Here is a 20,035-nt window from a genome sequence, read left to right as displayed (position 1 = left end):
CTCCAGAATCTCGTCCTTCTCTCTCTCTTCCTCACCTCCTTCATCATCATCATCGTCTGCTCCCCAAGTTCTCCAACGCCGACGTCTCGAGCCTTGGAACTCTGAGTCTGTGAACTGCCGCGCTTCGTTGTTCCTCACGAGAAGAAGCTCATCGATTTGATTCACCTCCGCTGTCTTGTTCTACTCTCTTGTCTTCAACCCGTCTCTTCGATCTTCTCTTGTCGCATTCTCACAGAACCTTAGTTACTTCACCACCCACAGCCGCTTCACATCAGCCCCAGGTAGGCCGCCATCCGAGTGCATCCCCATCACGTGTATCGACGCCATTCAAGCTCTAACGCATGCAACGCTCAAGCAGAAGACATGGCGGACGCTGGAGCTGACAGCCGCCGGCTCTCTCCGGTATTCGAGCGCCCTCAAGACACAGCTCTTGAGAAAATGGAAGGCCTGAACCCAGAGCGTGCCATGCGGCTGCTGCAGTCACGCTCTCCGGAGAGGTCCCCGCCCCCCGTCATCACCATCGGGCCACGCACCACGGGTAGCAACGCCCTCGGTCTCGGCGTGGCTACCCCTCGGCAGCCCGCTGGCCTCAAGCGAGAGGGCTCTCCGCCCCGAAGTGAGGGAGCTCAGGCGCTTGTGCATGTCCCGAGGCCGCTACCCCAAAGCCTGCCACCGGTGATTGCGGGGGTCAAGCGACCTCGTAGTCAACTGGACGAACCAGAGCCGCGTTCATCGCGGCAATGGCGCTCGACTCCTCCTGTTCTTCCACCTCGTGAGTCTGATATCCATTGGCCATGGCCATTAAGCCCAAGTGATACTGATTCCTCGACTGATCCCTCGTCCAGAACCGCCTCCGAATCCTCACACAATCTACCTGGAAGGCCTTCTGAGGCCACGCTCCCTGCTACTGACTCTCAAGTCGAGGCGTAGCGATGGCAGCCAGTTGATTTCGACCCAATATCGCTCGATTTCGAACGTCGGCCTGCTTCTGGGAAACGCGATCCAAGACCGCCTTGACATCCCCATTCTGCAGCTGCCGGCTTTTAGCGAGGCAGAGGGGGGTCTAGAGCGGGTTATTCAAGGAGAGCTCCTGGAAGCAATCTGGTTCGACCTCACGCCCGAAGCCAAGTATGCCTACGCGCGCCAACTGCGGCGCATCGTCAACAACATGCGGAGTGGCATGACTTCGGTCCGCACTCCTGCCACTACTGTTGGCAAGACGAATCTGCTGGGGTCTGCCTTTTCCGGCCCCTATTCTCTGATTCTGGACCAGCATGTGCAGAATACGTATTGGGCAGTTCGGGCCAGACCGACATGCCGCGAATATGTTGCTTTCTTGGCAACGTCATTCGTCCCATCCGTTCCGACACCAGTTGCCCACGCTCTGACCTGTCAATTCCGATCAGACTACCGCATCCGCTTCACGCATGGCGAACTGAGCCCGGGCAACATTGTGGTCCACAATAGCAAGATCGTGTGCATCCTCGGCTGGGATAACGGAGGCTGGTATCCGGAGTGGTGGGAGTACGCCAAGTTTTTTGAGGCCCGCACTTCTCCGGAGAACCAAGACTGGTACGACTATGCCGACGAGATCTTTCTGGACGCCTTTCCAAACGAGCTTGTGGCGTATCAGGGCATTGCGAGGTGCCAGCGACAGTGAGGGGGCGTGGAGAAGAGGCATGGAATTTGCCATGGCTCTCTTTGCGCCTGAATTTCTGGGACATGCTTGTACGTCTTTGACCAGGCGATGGATGCTGTTGATAGTGGTCCATTGAAGGCGTGTGGATTTGAAGAATGGTTTGCCGCCCGATTGTCAGGGATTGACATGCGACGTCTTGGAGGGATTAGGATTATGCAGTTGATACCGGTTTCCTCGTATCCGTTACACATAGGACATTAGCCGCCTTGCGTACTATACTGATGATGAGTAGCTACACAAAGAAAGAAATCAGCAATGACATCTTGAATCTAGATTGAGTGGTTCGTCGATCATGTATGTCGCCTTGCCGATACTCACTGGCCACCACAAGCAAGGACGGCGTATACTAGTATGCTTGTCGAACATGCTTCAGTCATTTTATCCTAGTGCTACTTATGGATACATATGGAGACAGGCAACAGGAAGGAATGTGCTACAAACGTTTGATCACTTTTTTCTTTAACATATTTCACTCTCTTTGCGCGCAAACGTCTAGTTTCCGAAGCGCTTGGCGACGGTGCCCCAGTTAATGACGTCCCAGATGGCGCTGAAGTACTCGGCCTTGCGGTTCTGGTACTGGAGGTAGTAGGCGTGCTCCCAGGCGTCGATGCCGAGGAGGGGCTCGTAGTTGCCGGTAACGGGGTCCTGGTTGGCGCGGGTGACGATGGTGAGGTTGCCCGAGGCCTTGTCCTTGACGAGCCAGGCCCAGCCGGAGCCCTGGATGCCGGCGAGGGCGGCGTTGGTCTGCTTCTTGAGGTTGTCGAAGGAGCCGAAGTCTTGGTTGATGGCGGTCTATATAACACACAGAGAAAACGGGTCAGTCACGGTGCTTTTCGAGGTCACAGTTCTCTGAAAGGTCACAGGGGAAGGTGAAAGAGAGAGAGAGAGTTGGAGACATACCAGGAGCTTGCCGTCGGGCTCACCACCGCCGCCCTTGCCGTTGGGAGCGAGGTTCTCCCAGAAGAGGGAGTGGTTGATGTGGCCGCCGCCGTGGAAGTTGAGCAGCGGGGCCTGAGCAGCAGCGGATTTGGCATCGCCCTTTGCCTGGGCCTCGGCGATGGCCTCGGTGGCGGCGTTGAAGCCGTTGACGTACGTCTGGTGGTGCTTTGCGTGGTGGAGCTCCATGATCTTGCCCGAGATGTAGGGCTCGAGGGCGCCGTAGTCGTCTATGTTTTTCAGTTTCTAGCTGTTAGCGATTCATGTCGGCGGCAATCTGAGAGAATCGGATTGGTTGTTGGCTTACATGGCAGGTCGGGAAGGGTTGCTTTGCCGCGGACAAAGCTCGTCGAGGCCATTGCGGCGAGGGGCTTGGCGGCGCGGGCGCGGAGGCCGGCGCGCAGGGCGGGAGCCGTGCGGAGGAGGGACGAGGCCATGCTGGGCGGGATTCTAGTCGCTCGATGTCGCTAGTGGTGTTGTTGTTCGGGTCTGGAAGCTATTCGCAAGGTAAGCAGAATGTTCGGATGTCGTTTGTTTGAATGCGCGCGAAATTGGCTGCGGCGGGGCGTTGTGAAAGAGCTCAACTGGGGGAGTGTTACTGATGGGATGGAAAATGGAGGACAAGAGAGAGGGTGAGTGAGGACTTGAGGATGGATGTGTTTGAAGGCGATGGAATGTCGAGGAAAGGGGAGTTGCAAGAATGCCGAAGAGCGCGCTTACCAATTGGTTGCTGTTGTCGAGTGTTGAAAGTGAGGTTTCTGGGGAGAAGCGGAAATGATGTCAAAAGCTGCAGCTCCTTCGGTCGGCCCAAACGATGGAGCTCGCGTTCGGATTGCCGAGCTCTATCAGTGGCCCCGGAAAGACGGAGCTGAGCGCATCGTTTCGTCACTTTGGTGGGGGGGTTAAAGCTGCTTTGTCGCTGATGTGATAGGCTGGGATGTACAGCTGCTAGGGGAGGTACTTTTAGCGGGGTGGCCTGGTGCGGGGTGGGAAGGGTATTGCTGAGCTTTGTAGTACTTTGTGCGGTATCGTTGACGATACCGGGGAGTTGCCTTACCTGGGTAAAGTTGAATCGCGAATGTTCTTCCGACGGGTGATGTTTTGTTCGGGGAGAAGATGTTCGAAGGGAGGGTTGTGACAGGTCGCATGTTGTAGAAGTCTGGAGAAGTGTACTTTGTGTCTTCGAGGTCAGCTATCGGAGCTTCTGCGAGTCATGCAGCTGGCATTCGTCACTCTGAAGCTCCCGGTAGCTGTCATCACCATCAACCTACCTACGCCTACAACTTAACATGCGATGTCTCTTACCAGACGGCATGTGCCTGAGATGATAACAGCCGATTGCACCATCCGGGTCCTCGCCGTTCACATGCTACGAAAGTTGTGAGAGAGAGCAGCAGGACCGCATCGCATTAGACAAGTCACGGCGCCATTACCGACAATAGGTATGGAAGGCAAACTCGCCTATGGGGAAGAACACAGCACTTCAAGAAACGGGCAAAGGGCCAAGAACGCAGCAGCAGCGTGGCCAAACTTCGTCTGAGTGACACTCTAGCTCGCTCTTAGAGAGACGCTTTACTTCGTCCCCATGATGCAAGTATCACAGTGACCGAGCTATTACGAGTATAAGGTAGTATACTCTAAACTCCTGCGTCGAGCCAATATCCGCGGCCAAGCACCCTGGTAGACAGTTCCTTCTTACGCTGGTCTCAAAAAACTCACCCGACCGACGTGAGGTGCCAGCTCACGATGCATTACATGTTCATCAGTGTGAATTGAGGTGTGGCAATGGATCTTTGACATCATCTTCTATATAAGACACCTTCTACGTTCTACATGAAGCTTCAACAGGCCAATGACAAGAGCTTGGCGAGAAATGCAGAGCCAACTTGGGCGCAATACCCCGTCCAGCACGACGTTCCATTGCCCGACAGTTTCCACGTACAAATGCGACTCTTGCGAATCGACACGAACCTACAAGCACGCCTGGATAGACAAACATCAAAGCCAACAGTAAGCCTCTACCAAGAAGCCAATCCGCATGGGGAGCCGTCCGCTCAGTGTGCGCCAAGTTAAAGTGACTGTCATTTTAAGCCTCGTACCAATCACACGATATCGGGTCATGCCGTGGGGACTGAAAGGGGTTCCAGCTTTGCCGAGCGTGGTAAGCAAAGGATTTTTACATCCTGCTTCAAGCAAAAGTCATACGAAGCGTGTCTTTTAGACAAAGAGCTGGAGAGAGGTGACGCGGTCATTCGAATGTGACCAAATGGCTTCAAATCTCATTGGTGCAGTGCAAACACTGCACAGTTGCGCCATGATGGCAAAGGGTTTCCGTGGGCGTCGCCAGGGACTATCTCGGGGTTTTGGAAGAATATAAAGTAACGAGCGAAGCCTCCAGCGCATAGTAGGAGCGAGCATCCAGCATGGTAGTCTCTCATACCATCAGCACAACAAACGGCAATATACACAAAACAAGAGCCGCGCCGCCACTTCGAAGCGAAACTGCTCCAGAGGAGCCGGTGGTCTGGGTGGGCTGGGCCGCGCCTGAAGTCTCTTGGCCGTCCAGGCCCATGGTGGGCTCTGCCGGCGACGGGGCCTTAAAGGTAGCTGTGCCGGTGCTCGCCGCAGTAGCAGAGGCAGCAGCGGCGCCCGTGTTCGTGGCCGTAACGAAACTCTGGCTGCCTACGCCGGTGGAAGAACGCTTGGCGAATCCTTGATCGAGTTAGTAACAGTGACGGACATGCTGCAAAGGATACTTACCAATTCGCATCTGGGCTTTATCAAAGACGGCGTATACGTTCTTCAGAAACGTATCGCCAAAGAGCCAAGATCCAGAAACGACTTCGTAGCCGTAGACGTTGCTCGTGCACTTTCCGCTGCTGTCCTTGGGTGAAACCCAGTCCTTGGGCGAAATGGCAAAGTCGACGCCGGAGAAAGTGACAACCAATGGGGTCGTGGTATCGCAGGGAACCGTCCAGGTGACGCCGTCTGAGCTCTTCGCCCCGTCGATAACGGCATGCAGGGCCTTGACGTTCTTTGACGGGCCAAACATGTACGAGGTGCCGGTGTCGATGTAAGCGTTGATGCCGCCCACGCCTCCCTTTTTGCCGTTGTACGACATGTCGTCCAGAGGAATGGACCAGTCGGTGCCGGAGGGAATGGGGGTGTAGGTGATGTCGCCAGTGTACCGCGAAGGGTTCGTGGCGCCAAACGTGACCTCGCCGTCGTTGTTGCCGTCAGATGCTCGAGCCAGGGCGACGGAGAAGATGTTCTTCTCGAGCAGGCCGGCGCCTCCCAGCGCCGACAGGAAATTCTCGTTGGCGCCGCTGTTCATCGACATGCCGAGGATGCCGTCAAAGGCAAAGTGCACAAAGTCGGAAGAGGTGTTGTGAGCCAGCCCAAACTGATATGTCAAGCTCATGCCCGCTACCTCAATGGTGTCGTCGACCAGAGTGCCGCTGACGGCCCCCGATCCGTACGCAATGGAAAAGTCCTTTGTGCTGATCTTCAGAGTGTCCGAGTCCGTAGGCCCGAAGGAGTCATGCAAGGAGCACGCCTGGGATACGCAGTCGGTACCCATGACCCAGCTCGAGCCGGCTCCCGTATCGAGTAACATGTAGAGCTTGGTCTTCTTAGAGCCAAGCGATGCCTGCACAAAGTACGAGTAATCAGTGCCGTCCTGAGCGAGGCCAGCGGTGTTGGGCGCATCGGGGTCCACGGCCTTCAGGATGGAGAACTGGTTGTCTCTTTTGGAAAGAGTAGTGTCAGGGCTGGAACTCGGGGGGCTCGATTCGGTGTATTTGTGTGCCAGCAGGGCTGCTTGCCAGGCAGCCTTTTGTTCTTGGGATGCCGGAGCCTGGAATCATGGTCAGCATATGGAGTATAGACCCTCGGGTATAAGTCATGGGCCAGACTCACTCGTCTCGATGCTCTTCGCTTGACTTCAAACGTAAGACCATTGTCCGCACTCCTCTTGGCCTCGCCAGCATTGTGTTCTTCAATCTCCTTCAGCCACGCCGGTGTAAACGGATAGAAAGCAAGGGCACCCGAGGCGTATAAAGCCAGCGGCGCCAGCAAGACGGAATTTGGGCGCATGTTGAATCAAGACAGCAGAAACAGCAAGTATAAGCTGAAGAATTGCCACGGCCAATTGGACCCAGATATCAAGGTATTAGGTGATTAGAGATTACGCATATAAGAAAATGCCAGACTACTGGAAGAGGAGCAAAGACGAAATCGGAATTGGACGAGACCCGGGACGGCAATGCGAGCAGATGCAGATCGATATTCGACGGGAGGAGCAACCAGATTTCAACCAAGGAGAGAGACGATGAGGAGGAATTCGTGTCGGATCCTCGGGTCGGTATCGCGATGAGAGATGACGAGGGAAATCGGATTAGGAAGCCGAGAGCTTATGCAAATGCCCAAACAAGCAAAAAGACAACGAGACGCGCTAATATTAACGATGGACGATGACCGAGTGCAGGCCGGCTAAAGCGATGCAAAGCAAGCAAGACAATGAGGAAAGGAAAAGCAATTAGAGATTAAGGAAAAGAGCGAGTATACAGTAAAAGGGAAGGAGGAGGGGAGGAGGGGAGGGGAGGAGGATAAAGAAAGAGGGAAAGAGAGGAATTGGGCGATGCGGCAGAGGAGAGAAGAAGAGAAGAGAGAATGAAGTAGAGAAGAGGGGAGGCGATGCGAGCGAGATATGAGCGATAGCAGCGATAGTGGAGATTTGCACGAGGCCCTTATCGACTCAGGCGCAACGCAGCAGGTGCAGAGGGCCACGGACGCTAGCAACGTGCCTGCCCTCAGTATTGAGGCTACCTACTATAGTACCTGAGAGCAGCAGGCAATCAAGGTACTTGAGATTTGCAGTATTCTGCGGAGAGGCTGAGGTATTAGGCTGGTGCTTCGAAAGGAGGCCCGAAGAGCGAGGGATGCAAGCGAGATGGCCAAAATTAATGAAACCTCGGGGGGGCTTGGCCGGGTACAAGTACTTGCGCTAGCTGAGCGGACGAGCCCGTTCAGCAGGTCTTGGAAGGGCCTTGGAAAGGCCTTGGGGGGCACGATAGCGCGGGGAAGAGGCGCCAGCAGGGGTCTGCACGTGTACCGGTACATCAGACCAGACGCACGTTGGCTGCGGATGGCCTTTCTGTTTCAAACGCTTTGTGGTTGGTTCTGCCTTGATTTTCTCGTCGATTTTTGTTTCTTCCATCTGACGATGAGCTCGACACGGCCATCACCTGCGCAGCTCCTTCAAGCCTTGTCTCGAATCGGCCGCAATCGCCTTCGCCAGAGGTATTGGACGCTTCCAAGAAAGTGTTGCGGCTGGTCTGCGTCTCCTCGTACGAGCATGTCAGCCATCTTCCAACTTCTCCAACACTCTGATCCAGCATCATGCATCCAAGTCTGTCGAGGTTGCATCCATGCGAGGGTCATGCTTCACGTCCCCATGCAAAGTAAGCCCGAGTTCACCTGAGGTCAACCACACATACCGGCTGTCCTCAGCAGACCGTGTACCGGTACGGCAGGACGTGCGTGATATTCAGGCCCGGTCCAGCAGAAACTGAATCAGGGAACCAACAGTTGATCCCAGGCCGTCGTCGTGTAGCGGCCCTGCTAGGCTGGATGAGGCCCTCATGCAGCATGTACCCCATACTGTTGCCCATATCAACGCACCAGATTAATTGCACGCACATCAATCAATCTCCAGCATGGACCAGATTGGCTCTCCAGGGCTCGGTCTGCTGCACAGCACACGCGCAGCAGGCACTAAAGCAAGACCCTCGCTCATTCTCATCTGCATGCCAACCAACCGCTTGGGGCCAAGTCTGCATCGCTAGAAGACCAAGGCAAAACAAAACAACCACCGAAAGAGAGAATACTGAAAAGGAGCGAGGAGAAGCAGAAACCGTCCGTCCGAGACAGGCATCGAGCAAGGTCCAAGCACAGAGGCAAGACGCAGCTCGTTGGCAGCCCAATCCTGGCCAGAAGACGGCTGGCGTCAACGATGCTACGGCTTCAAGGCCCCAATTGAGGAACCTTGGCTCGGCAGTGACGTCGAGCGCGGCCGTTCTGTCTTCGAATTGCTTCTTTGGCGATGCGACACATGACAGCCTGTCTTCAGTGGAAGCAGCCATCATCATCTCCAGCCTCGTCGATTGGTTGCGGCAGCTGTTCTGCTGTCATCGAGCTGGCCCAACATGATTCTGAATGATGGCATATTACCCAATTGCGGCACGCACATGTGTGTACTGTAGCTCTACAGGCATCGAGGCGAAATCAGACATGCACGCAGCATGAATCATCTGAGCCATACATTGTCTCGTTTCGTTCCGACCCTGACCCCTCCCAAAGTCAACCGCCTCTGCCGCTCGCCTCCCGCCAGCCTCGTCCAGCTCCACGACTCGCCCATCACCATCCACCACCACCAGAACACCACGATCAAATTGATGCATAGCCGAGCGGGCCGCTAGAGACCACGCCGGCAGCCGCTACTAGACGAGCGCCAGGCCCTCGATCCCGGTCGGTTCCAAGCCACTGCGGCCCCCAAAACCACCGCCCTGCTCGTTCCCGGCGCGCGGAAATCCCATCGTCGATTCCACTTGCATGCGTGTTCCAGCGCGTGCATGTGGCAGCTGAAGGTGCATATGAGGCAGCGGAAGCAAGGAGGCGAATCACATCTCGCGATCCCGGTGCCCCGATCATCCAAGACAGACATTCTGACGAGACTTACCAATCGTGACAATCCACGTCGACGACTTGATGATTCGCCTGTTGGCTGCAGCTGTGCTCTTACAGGCAACTTGAATCGCTTTACTCGCAGCAATGTGACGAGAAGTCCTGAAGACTCCGGCTTCAAGTTACAGCTTCATGCTAACAGGCCTGTGGTTCTCCCGCAGCTTCTCTGTAGGGGCAAGCCTCTGCAGATCTCGGAGCCAAGAGGCCAAGTTCATCTCCAAAGGGCCGATCACCAGACACCAGAGCCGAGTCCGCACGCTACGGAGTTTAGAACGCTTCAGATCCCGCAGACGAGCACATTCATATCATTTTCATGCCGCGACCAACTGTTTTTTTCTACTGGTACTAGCAATCGAATCTCTATCTTGTTAGGATCCAGTGATAGTACCAGGGCTCTCCAACAATCGTGGTTTTGTTGACAGGTACGTACCTTGTCTCTTTGCAAGAACGCGTGTAATCTCGTTTACCGTCGACCTCGCCTCCATGCTTGCTCATCTCCGTAATTTTGCAAAAATAGCAGCAGCAACTTAATCTCTATCGTGAAGCCTGCGGTGCATCTCGCTTCCCTCTCGCCAAATTCATGCAACTTCAAATACCGTTCACGGCACGCATGCGTCCTCCCTCCTACGTCAGTCACTTGATCATTGGAACTACCTTCAATACTGCCACCACCTCCTTGAGATACCTATATCACATCCTAATCATATACTCATTTTACGTAAACACTGAACAGGGAGTCTCACATTGTGCCAAGTTTCTCCTCCAATCCATCAGTCATTCTCGGCACTTGAAGGCCTCCAGGCGCACAGAGTCCCCCGAGAGCCCGGGAATGCGGCCGATGCTGCTCCCAATATCCCGACATACCTGGATCCAATATCGTCCTGCCCACGACGGCAGCTAACCTGGGAGGACCTAGAATCGTCGACAATTGTTTGGGAAGATATGTGATCAACAGTGGTTGAGAATGTAAACCGCTGGCAATCACCGCGGTGCAGCTCTGTATGGTCTGACCTTGCCTTGCTCTCAGCCACCCCATTCGCCCTCCCTTCAGCGATGTCCCGAGACTTTCATGCATACCTACTAGGTGGGTAAGGAAGAGTGCGTTGAATTTCTGACTCCCGAGTAGCCAGACAAGCGAGCTCTTCATCTTCAAACCTCCCCCATCACACCTGAACATACACCCTTCCATCTCGTCCATCTCAAGGAGAATACTCCTCAATCCAGCTCGAAGCCTGCCTCAGCACCCTCTCCCCCTCTGACCTCGCCTCCACGCCCTTCAGCAGCGCCAGCCTCGCAGCCTCAATCCCTTCCCTCGCATCCCTGCCGCACCACGGCCTCACAGCAACGTTCCTGAAAAAGTACCAGACGGACTCATTCCGCCAGTGAAACGACGCCGCCCGCCTCGTCGCCTCGCCCATCACCGGCCCGGCGTACTCCGGGTGCCGCTCCAGAAAGAACATGAGGAACGCCCAGCCGGAGACGTCGTCGTGGTGCGCGAGGGCCCATTTCTGCGCGGCGTCGAGGATCCCCGCGAGGTGCTGCTCCTGCTCTTGGGGAAGTGCGGTTTCGGCGACGACTTGGGTGAGGTGGCGGGCGTGGAGCCAGGCGTAGTAGTTTCGTGGATGGCGTTCGGCGGCGATGAGGATGACTTTTCTCATGGTGTCTGTGGGATCAATCGTGATGTTGTGATGTTGGAATTGCTGCATGAGCCATTGGCGATGACTCCACAAGGTGGGCGATTTCGTATGGCGATGAAGACGACTTGTGAGAAGGCTGTCGACAAAGTACAGCTCATCGTGTAGTTTTGGGCCAATGTCTGCCCCCGACTTGAGGGCATCCTGGAGCAGCCTCTTGCTCGTGTTGGCAGCGGTGAGATGCTCCGGGTCCATGAGTAGGATCACCGCCGTTGCTCTCCTGACAAGCCCATCTTCTCTGCTTCCGGCCAGCCCTCCTCCCACGTGTTTCTGAAGCAGCCCCCGGGCATACAGAAAAGCCTGCACCAGCCGCAACTTGGGCACCGCTATCGCCGGACCATCCTGCAACAGTATTGTGTGCTCATCCACCATGTGGCTTCGTCCGAGCAGTTCAACCTCCAACAGCTCCGGCAGCCGCTGCGTCAGCGCATCCGCAATTCCGTGAAACACCTGCTCATGGTCGCCGTGCTTTATCGCCCTCTTGACATCATCGTCCAGCGCTCTAGACATTTGATTTCTGTTCCGTCCCAAGTGGAAGTTGGATGTTCGCGGGTTTTGGATCGCTTTCAAGGTTAGTGCAGGGTAAGTGCATGGTGGAGCGGGCTGAGCTGGCAACACGCGCTGGCGACAGCCCACATGCAATGTCCCGGGGTTATGACATACGTCGTCTGTCCAGCTGGCCGGACAAGCTGATGGACGGACAAGTCATCTTGTCCAATCGTGGACTTTCGCCTCTGATCCAGCTTCCCCCTTTTGTCGTGGCGACAGAGAGACGAACGAGAGAGTAAGAAGAAGATTACGGCAAGCTCGAGCATAGATAGCATCATCATCGTCATCATTCCTGCAGAGCTGCTCCTACCGCCAAAATGCCGTCCCTTATGCTTATCGTGTTCCTCGTCGAGGCCACCGTGAGCTTTATCAACGCGGTCGGCGCAGCAAAGATCAACGACATGGTACGTCCGCCTCATCCCTCAGCTGTGGCCTTTTTTGTGTCAACAAATGCTAACAGCTCTCGTGCAGCTCTGGACCCTCATCAACTTTCTCCCCGTGCCGACCTCCAAGGCCGCTGCCGAACAGCGGAAGCTCCAAGCCGAATACCTCGCCGTGCGAAGGGAGATGAACGCCACAAGCAGCCAGGACGAATTTGCAAAGTGGGCGAAGCTGAGGCGCAAGCACGACAAGCTCCTCGAACAGCTTGAGACAACGAGTACGTACACCTCCTTGCCCTCACCCCCAAGACATTCACAGCTGCCCCTACATCTGCACTGCCCTGGCATCTACGATCGCAGCCGCTGACCCGTGTCCCGTGCGTTTGTGCGTACAGAAAAGAGCCTCGAGTCGGCCCGCTCCCGGTTCGACAGTACCCTGACGGCCCTGCGACTCCTCATCACCCGGGCGCCGCAGTACATCATTCCCTTCTGGTACGCCACAGAGCCCATGTTCTGGCTGCCGTATGGCTGGTTTCCTTACTACGCTGAGTGGATCATCTCGTTCCCGCGTGCGCCGTTGGGAAGCGTCAGCATCGCATCGTGGCAGCTCGCGTGCACTGGCATTGTCACGCTGCTGAGAGACCTCTTGACCGGCATCTTCAAGCTAGTTTTGGGCGCGAAGCAGCCGGAAGCGCCCATCCCGGCTCCTGGAGCTGAGAAGAGCAAGGATACGAGTACTACGGAGGAGAAGAAGACTTCATAGACTGCGCTTAGGTAGCTGGATAATAGACGAACCCTATCCCCCACCGGTTTGACAGGGCGGAAAAAAAAAATAAGGGAAGAAACGAAGAATCCCAAGTGAAGTTCCGGGAAGAATGTATCTCGTTGAATTTTGACGCAAAGTTCTTCATCGCAAGAGCTGAGACTTTGTAACACGACAGAGATGACCTTTTGCAAGGATTTCTATAGGCATCATATTGACTCTGGCGACCATGGAGAGAAAAGATCGCTAAAGCTTCGAATGTGCCATGGCAAGACATCACGGGTGGCACGAGGCACGAGATCGGTCAGTCGGGACGGAGAGAGCTATAAATATCTCATTGATGAAGGTAAAGCTGCCAGCAATACTAATTGTCGATGATCAGGCGTGTGCGCACACAAGATGGTCGACAAACCTGTGAGAAACGAGGCAAGACAGAAAATCTGCGAAGATGTAGAAACGAAGAAAAGGCACGATAGTGCAAACAAAAAAAAAATTCTGATGAAGGATATAATATTCGCTGGCCTCGGAACTAGCTAAACCCGCTCCGTGCTCCACTCCCTGCCCAGGCCCGAAATGCTCCTCCGTCCTAATCCAACACCATCCGACGACCGACGCCATATGGGGGCATTCCATCCACCCAGATCCAGGAACCAGGCACAGAATCGGCACCCAAAGCTCGCATGGCCTGACCGGTATCCTCGCCATACAGCTCCCGAATGCTTCCGGCCATGCGGCAGGCGGTCCTCGTGCTGAACACCCTGCTCGCGTGCGAGCGCCAGTAGGGATCGTATGTTGTTCCCTCTGGCCCAAAGTCCTTCCAGGCGCGCACGGTGACTCGCTCGGGCGATGCCTCGACGGAAAAGTCGGTGCCGCAGAACTCGCACCGGCCGCAGAATTCCGTGCCCGGCTTCTGGAAGGCAGCCCTGGCCGCGACGAGGAGCGCGTACAACGGGTGGAGGTCGTTGTGGGAGTCGGACAGCTGCCCCCGCCAGCCCTGGACATCGCTAGCTTGGATGAGCTGATGCCCGCAGAGCCCGACGGTGCCAAGGTACTCCCGGCGCACCTTGTCGTGGCCTTCCCGGAAGTCGAAGGTCGTCTTGACGAGGAATCTCCCGTCGACGACCTTGGGATGCGCCGAAAACGTGGCGTCGACAAGGCGTCTGCGGGTGTACCGCGAGCGAATCCGCTTGTGGTGCGGCTGGAGGAGTCTCTGGAGGTATGTCGTGCCCAGAGACCCGGCGGCGGCGAGGCGGGCGTGCTTCAACGCCAGCTGGACGTGTCTATGGTTCAGCTTGAAGCCATAGTTGGCGTGGACGTTGAGGTCTTGTCGCAGACCAAAACCCGGGAAGAAGCAAGGAAGGTAGCCCTCGGACATGGGCTTGGCCGGCGTGTCGTGCATGTAGGCCGGATGCAGCTCCATGCACTCCTCGCAGACCCATTCGCCGGGCCTGCCGCGGGACAAGCACAGGAGGAACTCGGCCTGTTCCTCCCTGGAGAGGTTCTCCGGGAGGCGGTCCTCGCCTTGGAGGACGCTGTCGCAGAGGATGTTTCGCAGCGCGCGACAGGACTGCGAGGCCAGGATCTGGCTGGGCCGAGGAACCTGGGAAGCGATGGCAACTACCAGCTCGACGGGCAGTTGGAGGAGGTGCGAGGTGAGGTCTCGCTGAGCACTGGGCTCACCGTTGCCGGGTCGGGGTCGCAGAGCGAGAGACATGGCGACTGAGGGGGGTTAGTCTCGTGGTATGGACTTTAGTTGTGTGCTCTACTGACCTCAAAGTGTCCGAAAGTATGGAGTTATTTCAAAAAGTATGAAAATACTCGAAGGCGGGTATGAAAGCTTTCGATGTATAAAAGTCTTCGTAGCACGGAAGTCAAAGTATGGGCAAGTCCGTGTATGTCTGCGAGTATGTATGCGAGTATGTCTGCGAGAGAAGTTGCCGGGACGGTTGAGCTGGGGCAGAGCTGGCTTTATATATGTCTCCGAGTCCAGGCTTGTCCCTTATTGTCATCAGGTTGAAGTGTCGAGGTCAACAGCCTTGAACCTTAAGGGAAGATAAGGTACTATGGAAGCTTGTCCGTGAGGCGCCGCCCATTGTGGACATTTGGAGCGTAACCATACCCAAAATACCTACGAATGATGATGGGAGTTTATGTTGGGGCGTAGCGTACTGGCTGTCTGTCCTACTGAGGCTGAGAGGACGGGCTGGCCGGGGGTGGTCCTCTATGTTCAATGTGGTGATGTGGTGTTGGGAGTTACTTGTCAACATGATGATGGATTCCTTCTGAGCTGTATCTTGACATGGAAGTCATATTGTCCTCCGCGTTTTGAAGTTCTCCATGGCGAACTTTGATCATGGGCTTCTGAAGGGAACAACGAGGGACGTTTGTACACGGATTTTCCTCTGAGAATAAACTACAAATAACCTCTGAGGTAAGGATAAGGTTTAAGATAAGGTGAGTACCGTTCCAGGTTAGAACAGACACAGTTGGGGAAGTTGATGGAACTGCATCGCCTTGTTGAGGAGACGCCACTGCTTTCTGTATCTCATTGTTGAGCTGGAGAGATTTGTAGGAATTACGTGGCGTTGGGTCTAAGAGACATTCGTGATATTGGGGCTGATACAAGCTCAACTGACCTTATACAGATGCGGAGGGGGCAGACTGTTGAGGTAGTAGTTGTGTATGATATTGGGCCAATGGATGTTGATGTACAGTCTGTTTGGACGTGAACACAAACGTAGCCTCAAAGTTTATAACAATGGTTCAACTAATGACTCAATACAATCCTTTGAGTCGCTGGACAAGGTACGCAATCCATATGATACCCCAACCCAGGCAGTTGAAAGTCATTGCTCTTGCTATTGGGCTCTTGAAGCTCGATTGCAGCCATGAGTAGATTATAGCATCAGATTGGTGAAGGAAAGAAGATATTGTACGGCACATTTCACTGGCAGCTTCCATCGTTCTGTTACGTTGGCGACACAACAAATGAACAAATTGGATGAGTGCCTTTCTGGTCAATTCCGTCCGAAACCGACTCCTACAACTCCAAGTGACACTCTATATTCTCAGAGCACCATACATCCAGCCATACACACCACCGCCCCGGCTCTGTATAAAAGACACCATTAGACAATAACTCAATATCCCCTAATAGTTTAGACTGCCCCCATCCCACAGAAGGCATAACAATATCCTTCTCTTCATACCGCTTTCCTTTGGCCTCCACATCAGGTCAATCGACTCGGACAGAAAATCGTCCATCAACGCCTTTGTCTCCTCGCTCGGGCTCTTGATATTCATGCAAAAGTTGATGACATTGAGGACCATGAAGGTCATCATTTCGCGGAGCCCTTTACTCAGCAGGACGCATTCCGCGTACCCTTCAACGTCGTCCTCGTTGAGGAGTTGTTCGACCCCAAGCCGATAATATCACCTTGGGGGTCGAAGATAGAATGTCCGCAGACTACCACGACTGACAGTGGGCCCAATGCTTGAAATGGTTATCTTTCACGGTGTTCATATGCTGTTTCTTCCTTGGAATATCATTAGCACTTTATGACTCTCCCTCTGCCAGCTTATATCTTCCTTCCTGGGATGCAGGTTTGCATCAGGTACCTACCTACTACTTATAAGTCATAAACATCTAGGTCAAATGCATGTCAAGGAACGAGATGACAGTGACTTTTGTTCTAGCATAATGGATTGATACAAACGTCGTCTCAAACGAAGACGACAATATCAAGGAATGCATACATAACTTGGTTGATGTCACATTCTTACACTTCTATGTAGCCATACAATCAAATTCAAGAGTACCAAGAAAGGGGTTCCAAGACTGACCTTGATTCAGGTCTGGGCGAGAGCTTTTTCTTCATCGGAGGGCATGTTTTTCAAAGTGACGCTACCGCGTCTTGGTTCATCAAAGCATTGACAAGTAAGATAGCTGATATATCTCGAGTATTTCTTGTCCTAAGACCGAAGTTAAGGAGATGCTCGCAAAAACATGCAATATCGAGTCTTGCCTTTAGGCGACTTACTATTGTTTCGGAGACAGGCTGCCCGAGGCTTAACATGCTTCTAAGAGTTTCCCGTGGGGTATTTTTGGATTCTTACTATTTGCTCAGAGGCGCTTAGTAGCGATATGATGCCTTTTGAATGAGTGTCAAGAATGCGTCAACAGGCTTTCCGGGGTCATACTATGCTATATCCTTCCAAAATTGTGTATCAAGGCCGTATGTGCTGTCTGAATCCTATATCCGCAAAGTATATCCGTAGAACGAGGGCGTCATCCGCCATAGAGTGCTTACATCTGCTGAACAACGGAATGTCGCACTTGGGAAGAATAGGGTCAAGGAGACAGTGAAGCTATATCGTGTATCTGCTTCCATAGTGGTTCCTCAGAATAATAGGGAACAGCGACTGAATGACCCAACGTTGCTCAGCGAACAAAGCTAAAGGAATCAAGACTGGAAATAAAGCGCTCCAGGAACACATAGTGTTGCAGTGAGAACAAAATCCCGACCAGCACTTCATCATGCAGTTACAATCGGGAAATCACTACAACCCTCCCAAGCTCCACACCACCGCCCGGGAATAAACAAAACGATTCCAAATCTACATGCTTGAGATGTAGGCACATGCCTCTAGCTATTTCTGCTTCCTGTCTCTGTCCATCCTCTCTTAGCATTCCTCGACCCTATCCTCAAACAGTGTCAGAACTGGGTCGCCTGGTAGACACGCGGATATCCGATAAGAGAACCTCGTATAGGCTATGAATTACTGCGGCGGTGAGGATCCTCCTACATATTCTGGCAGAAATCCTAGAATGAATGTTGGTGGATTCACTTCTTCCAGACGGTGGTTGGATCCCCCACCGGGCGAAGACGACAAATACGACGTCAAAATTCTTTCCCTTTATGGTTTGGATCTGTTGCGAGATTTATCAAGCTGTAGTTGTTTATTCCATTGTTTATTGGCTTATAAATCCGACATACCCAAAGAGTGTAATACGGCAGCGGTGCCTCTTTTTGCTCCTCTCCGCGATCGATGATACCTAGTCTACGCGTTTTCCATCGATGCAGTCTCAAAGCCTCTTCCACAATAGTATTATCAATGGCTACATTTAACAAACACTCAAGGTAGCGTGGGAGGTTGACTCTCTTTGAATCTCGATGGTTGGGTATCTCCAACGATTTTATTCCTCACCACCATCAAGCAACCAGGCGTTATACCTCCGCAATATCCTAGCGACATGGACAAGGAGAACGAGACGGCGTCCGAGTCGGTGGCCGAGGACAACCTCTTTGTCGAATCGAAGCGAACGTCCCCCCAGGGTTTGACGGCTTCCGATGGAGCGCCTTCGACATCGCCTCCTCCCGCTCCTCCAACTGCTGTGCCGGATGGTGGACTCAACGCTTGGCTTCAGATTCTCGGAGGATGGGTGGTGATGGCAGCGACCTGGGGCCTCATCAATACCTTCGGCACGTTCCAGACATACTACCAGACGGTGATGCTCACGTCCGAGTCCGCGTCGACCATTTCTTGGATTGGATCTCTGCAAGCATGTCTCTTATTTCTCGGAGGATTTGTTGCCGGACCGCTCTTTGACGCCGGATACATCAGATCGACCTTGATAGGGGGCCTGTTTCTGGTATGCTTCGGGATGTTCATGACATCTCTATCTACCACTTACTGGCAGGTTCTGCTTGCTCAGGGAGTCTGCGTTGGCGTCGGGATGGGTTTGACGTTTTTGCCCGCCACAGCTATCCAATCGCAGTATTTCCAGAAGCGACGAGCTTTTGCCATGGGCGTTGCTGGAACGGGCTCTCCAGTCGGCGGGATTATCTTTCCAATCATCTTCAGCCATCTGCTTCCCAAGATCGGCTTTGGGTGGGCGACTCGAGTCATTGCATTCATCATCTTAGGCCTCTGTGTTATACCGGTTGTTTCCATGCGCCCTCGTGTGCCGGCGTCAGGTCGCATCCGCTCTCTGGTCGATAGCTCGGCGTGGAGGGATCTGTCCTTTATGAGCTTCATCGGCGGCAGCATGTTGACTTTTCTCGTCCTTTACACCGCATTCTTCTATCTCCAAGTATATGACGAGCTCAACCATTTGTCGAGTTTGGAGTTTGCGCCATACACGGTCACGTTGCTCAACTTTGGAAGCATCTTTGGTCGGCTTTTACCCATGTATGTCAGCGACAAGTACGGAGTGCTCAACGTCATGATCTTTTCCAGCTTTGCCTCTGGCATCCTGGCATTTGGCTGGATGGGCATCAAGAGTCTGGCCGGCGTCGTCGTCTTTGCCATTCTCTATGGAATCACCTCCGGCGCAACTGTTACCGGGACGCCAGTTGTCATCATGACGCAGGCCCCAGACGTCTCACGAGTTGGCACTCGCTTGGGAATGGCCTTTGTGTTTTTCGGAGTGGCGATCCTTGTCGGGACGCCTATCGCAGGCGCCATCTTTGGGGATTTTACACACACTCGTTGGCTGGGCGGCATTGGTTATTCGGCTGGTGGGCTGATCTTGGGCACGGCATTCATGTGTGTGGCCTGGTTCCCCTTGAGAGAGCGGAAAGGGACATGGAAGATTTAGAGATCGAGATTTTGTCATCAATAGATGGAAGTTGAACTCCAATATCCACCATCATGCAAGCAATCTCAACTACAGACTTTGACCTGATTTGTTGAAAATGTGAAAGGCACAAGACATTATTTTGCTTATCTTTTCCATAAGCAAAGTCTATTGATGTGATGCAGGTATATAAGGCGAGGCAGTAATATGACTTCGCCTATTCTAATCGTCAGTCTAGTGAGCTTAAGCGGGTTCCGGAAGCACAAGTCACCAGGGAATGCCCGTGGGCATTCTACTTGTTGGCCTCGTTGTAGGTTAATCTTCATACGAATTTGCCATTGGTTATGTTTAATTCTGAGTTTCCTCGGTTATATGAGCAGATATGCCGGCTGGTAGAGTTGCACCTTGAAAGCCCGAGAAGGAGTGCACTTGATTTGAAAGCTTGGTTATGCATTTTGAAATGCTCCGGCTGAATGCGCAGAGACATAGACACTCAGCCTTGAGATCCTGCATACTGGAAGGTATTGGAAAACCCAGAATTATCATCGGCGTATCATTAGGACGGCACCCCATGGTTTACCAATGTGTATCTCCTTGATGCGACTAATTGAATTTCGCCATCGATTGACGTTAACCCGTGTGAGGCGGGCTTGATTCTGATCTACTTCGACGGTCGACGGTCTAGATAAA

The 20,035-nt window shown here is 53.7% G+C and overlaps 8 protein-coding genes across 8 annotated transcripts; 3 read left to right on the top strand and 5 right to left on the bottom strand.

The window, feature by feature from the left end:
* Positions 1 to 363: 363 nt before the first annotated feature.
* CCMA1212_006406 (uncharacterized protein) lies at positions 364 to 1,660 on the top strand (the record flags this gene model as incomplete). Its single annotated transcript, XM_073703629.1, has 2 exons — positions 364 to 772; positions 846 to 1,660. The coding sequence occupies 2 exons, from the start codon at positions 364 to 366 to the stop codon at positions 1,658 to 1,660; spliced, it is 1,224 nt and encodes a 407-aa protein (XP_073557668.1).
* A 531-nt stretch (positions 1,661 to 2,191) lies between these two features.
* Positions 2,192 to 3,950, bottom strand: CCMA1212_006405 (Superoxide dismutase [Mn]; the record flags this gene model as incomplete). Its single annotated transcript, XM_073703628.1, has 4 exons — positions 2,192 to 2,491; positions 2,600 to 2,865; positions 2,943 to 3,085; positions 3,946 to 3,950. The coding sequence occupies 4 exons, from the start codon at positions 3,948 to 3,950 to the stop codon at positions 2,192 to 2,194; spliced, it is 714 nt and encodes a 237-aa protein (XP_073557671.1).
* Positions 3,951 to 5,069: 1,119 nt separating this feature from the next.
* On the bottom strand, positions 5,070 to 6,730 carry CCMA1212_006404 (Aspartic-type endopeptidase ctsD; the record flags this gene model as incomplete). Its single annotated transcript, XM_073703627.1, has 3 exons — positions 5,070 to 5,347; positions 5,396 to 6,491; positions 6,554 to 6,730. The coding sequence occupies 3 exons, from the start codon at positions 6,728 to 6,730 to the stop codon at positions 5,070 to 5,072; spliced, it is 1,551 nt and encodes a 516-aa protein (XP_073557670.1).
* A 3,848-nt stretch (positions 6,731 to 10,578) lies between these two features.
* On the bottom strand, positions 10,579 to 11,583 carry CCMA1212_006403 (uncharacterized protein; the record flags this gene model as incomplete). Its single annotated transcript, XM_073703626.1, has 1 exon — positions 10,579 to 11,583. One exon carries the CDS (start codon positions 11,581 to 11,583, stop codon positions 10,579 to 10,581), a length of 1,005 nt encoding a protein of 334 aa, XP_073557673.1.
* A 337-nt stretch (positions 11,584 to 11,920) lies between these two features.
* CCMA1212_006402 (Protein GET1) lies at positions 11,921 to 12,765 on the top strand (the record flags this gene model as incomplete). Its single annotated transcript, XM_073703625.1, has 3 exons — positions 11,921 to 12,026; positions 12,094 to 12,280; positions 12,398 to 12,765. The coding sequence occupies exons 1-3, from the start codon at positions 11,940 to 11,942 to the stop codon at positions 12,763 to 12,765; spliced, it is 642 nt and encodes a 213-aa protein (XP_073557672.1). The 5' UTR covers positions 11,921 to 11,939.
* A 586-nt stretch (positions 12,766 to 13,351) lies between these two features.
* Positions 13,352 to 14,479, bottom strand: CCMA1212_006401 (uncharacterized protein; the record flags this gene model as incomplete). Its single annotated transcript, XM_073703624.1, has 1 exon — positions 13,352 to 14,479. One exon carries the CDS (start codon positions 14,477 to 14,479, stop codon positions 13,352 to 13,354), a length of 1,128 nt encoding a protein of 375 aa, XP_073557675.1.
* Positions 14,480 to 15,915: 1,436 nt separating this feature from the next.
* On the bottom strand, positions 15,916 to 16,104 carry CCMA1212_006400 (uncharacterized protein; the record flags this gene model as incomplete). Its single annotated transcript, XM_073703623.1, has 1 exon — positions 15,916 to 16,104. One exon carries the CDS (start codon positions 16,102 to 16,104, stop codon positions 15,916 to 15,918), a length of 189 nt encoding a protein of 62 aa, XP_073557674.1.
* A 1,915-nt stretch (positions 16,105 to 18,019) lies between these two features.
* On the top strand, positions 18,020 to 19,366 carry CCMA1212_006399 (Riboflavin transporter MCH5; the record flags this gene model as incomplete). Its single annotated transcript, XM_073703622.1, has 1 exon — positions 18,020 to 19,366. The coding sequence occupies one exon, from the start codon at positions 18,020 to 18,022 to the stop codon at positions 19,364 to 19,366; it is 1,347 nt and encodes a 448-aa protein (XP_073557900.1).
* Positions 19,367 to 20,035: the final 669 nt, after the last annotated feature.

Source organism: Trichoderma ghanense (assembly GCF_004382785.1).
Source record: "Trichoderma ghanense strain CCMA-1212 chromosome Unknown scaffold_7, whole genome shotgun sequence".
Lineage (NCBI taxonomy): Eukaryota > Fungi > Ascomycota > Sordariomycetes > Hypocreales > Hypocreaceae > Trichoderma > Trichoderma ghanense.
Note: the sequence above shows the minus strand (reverse complement) of the source record. Positions and strands in the feature narration are given on the sequence as shown.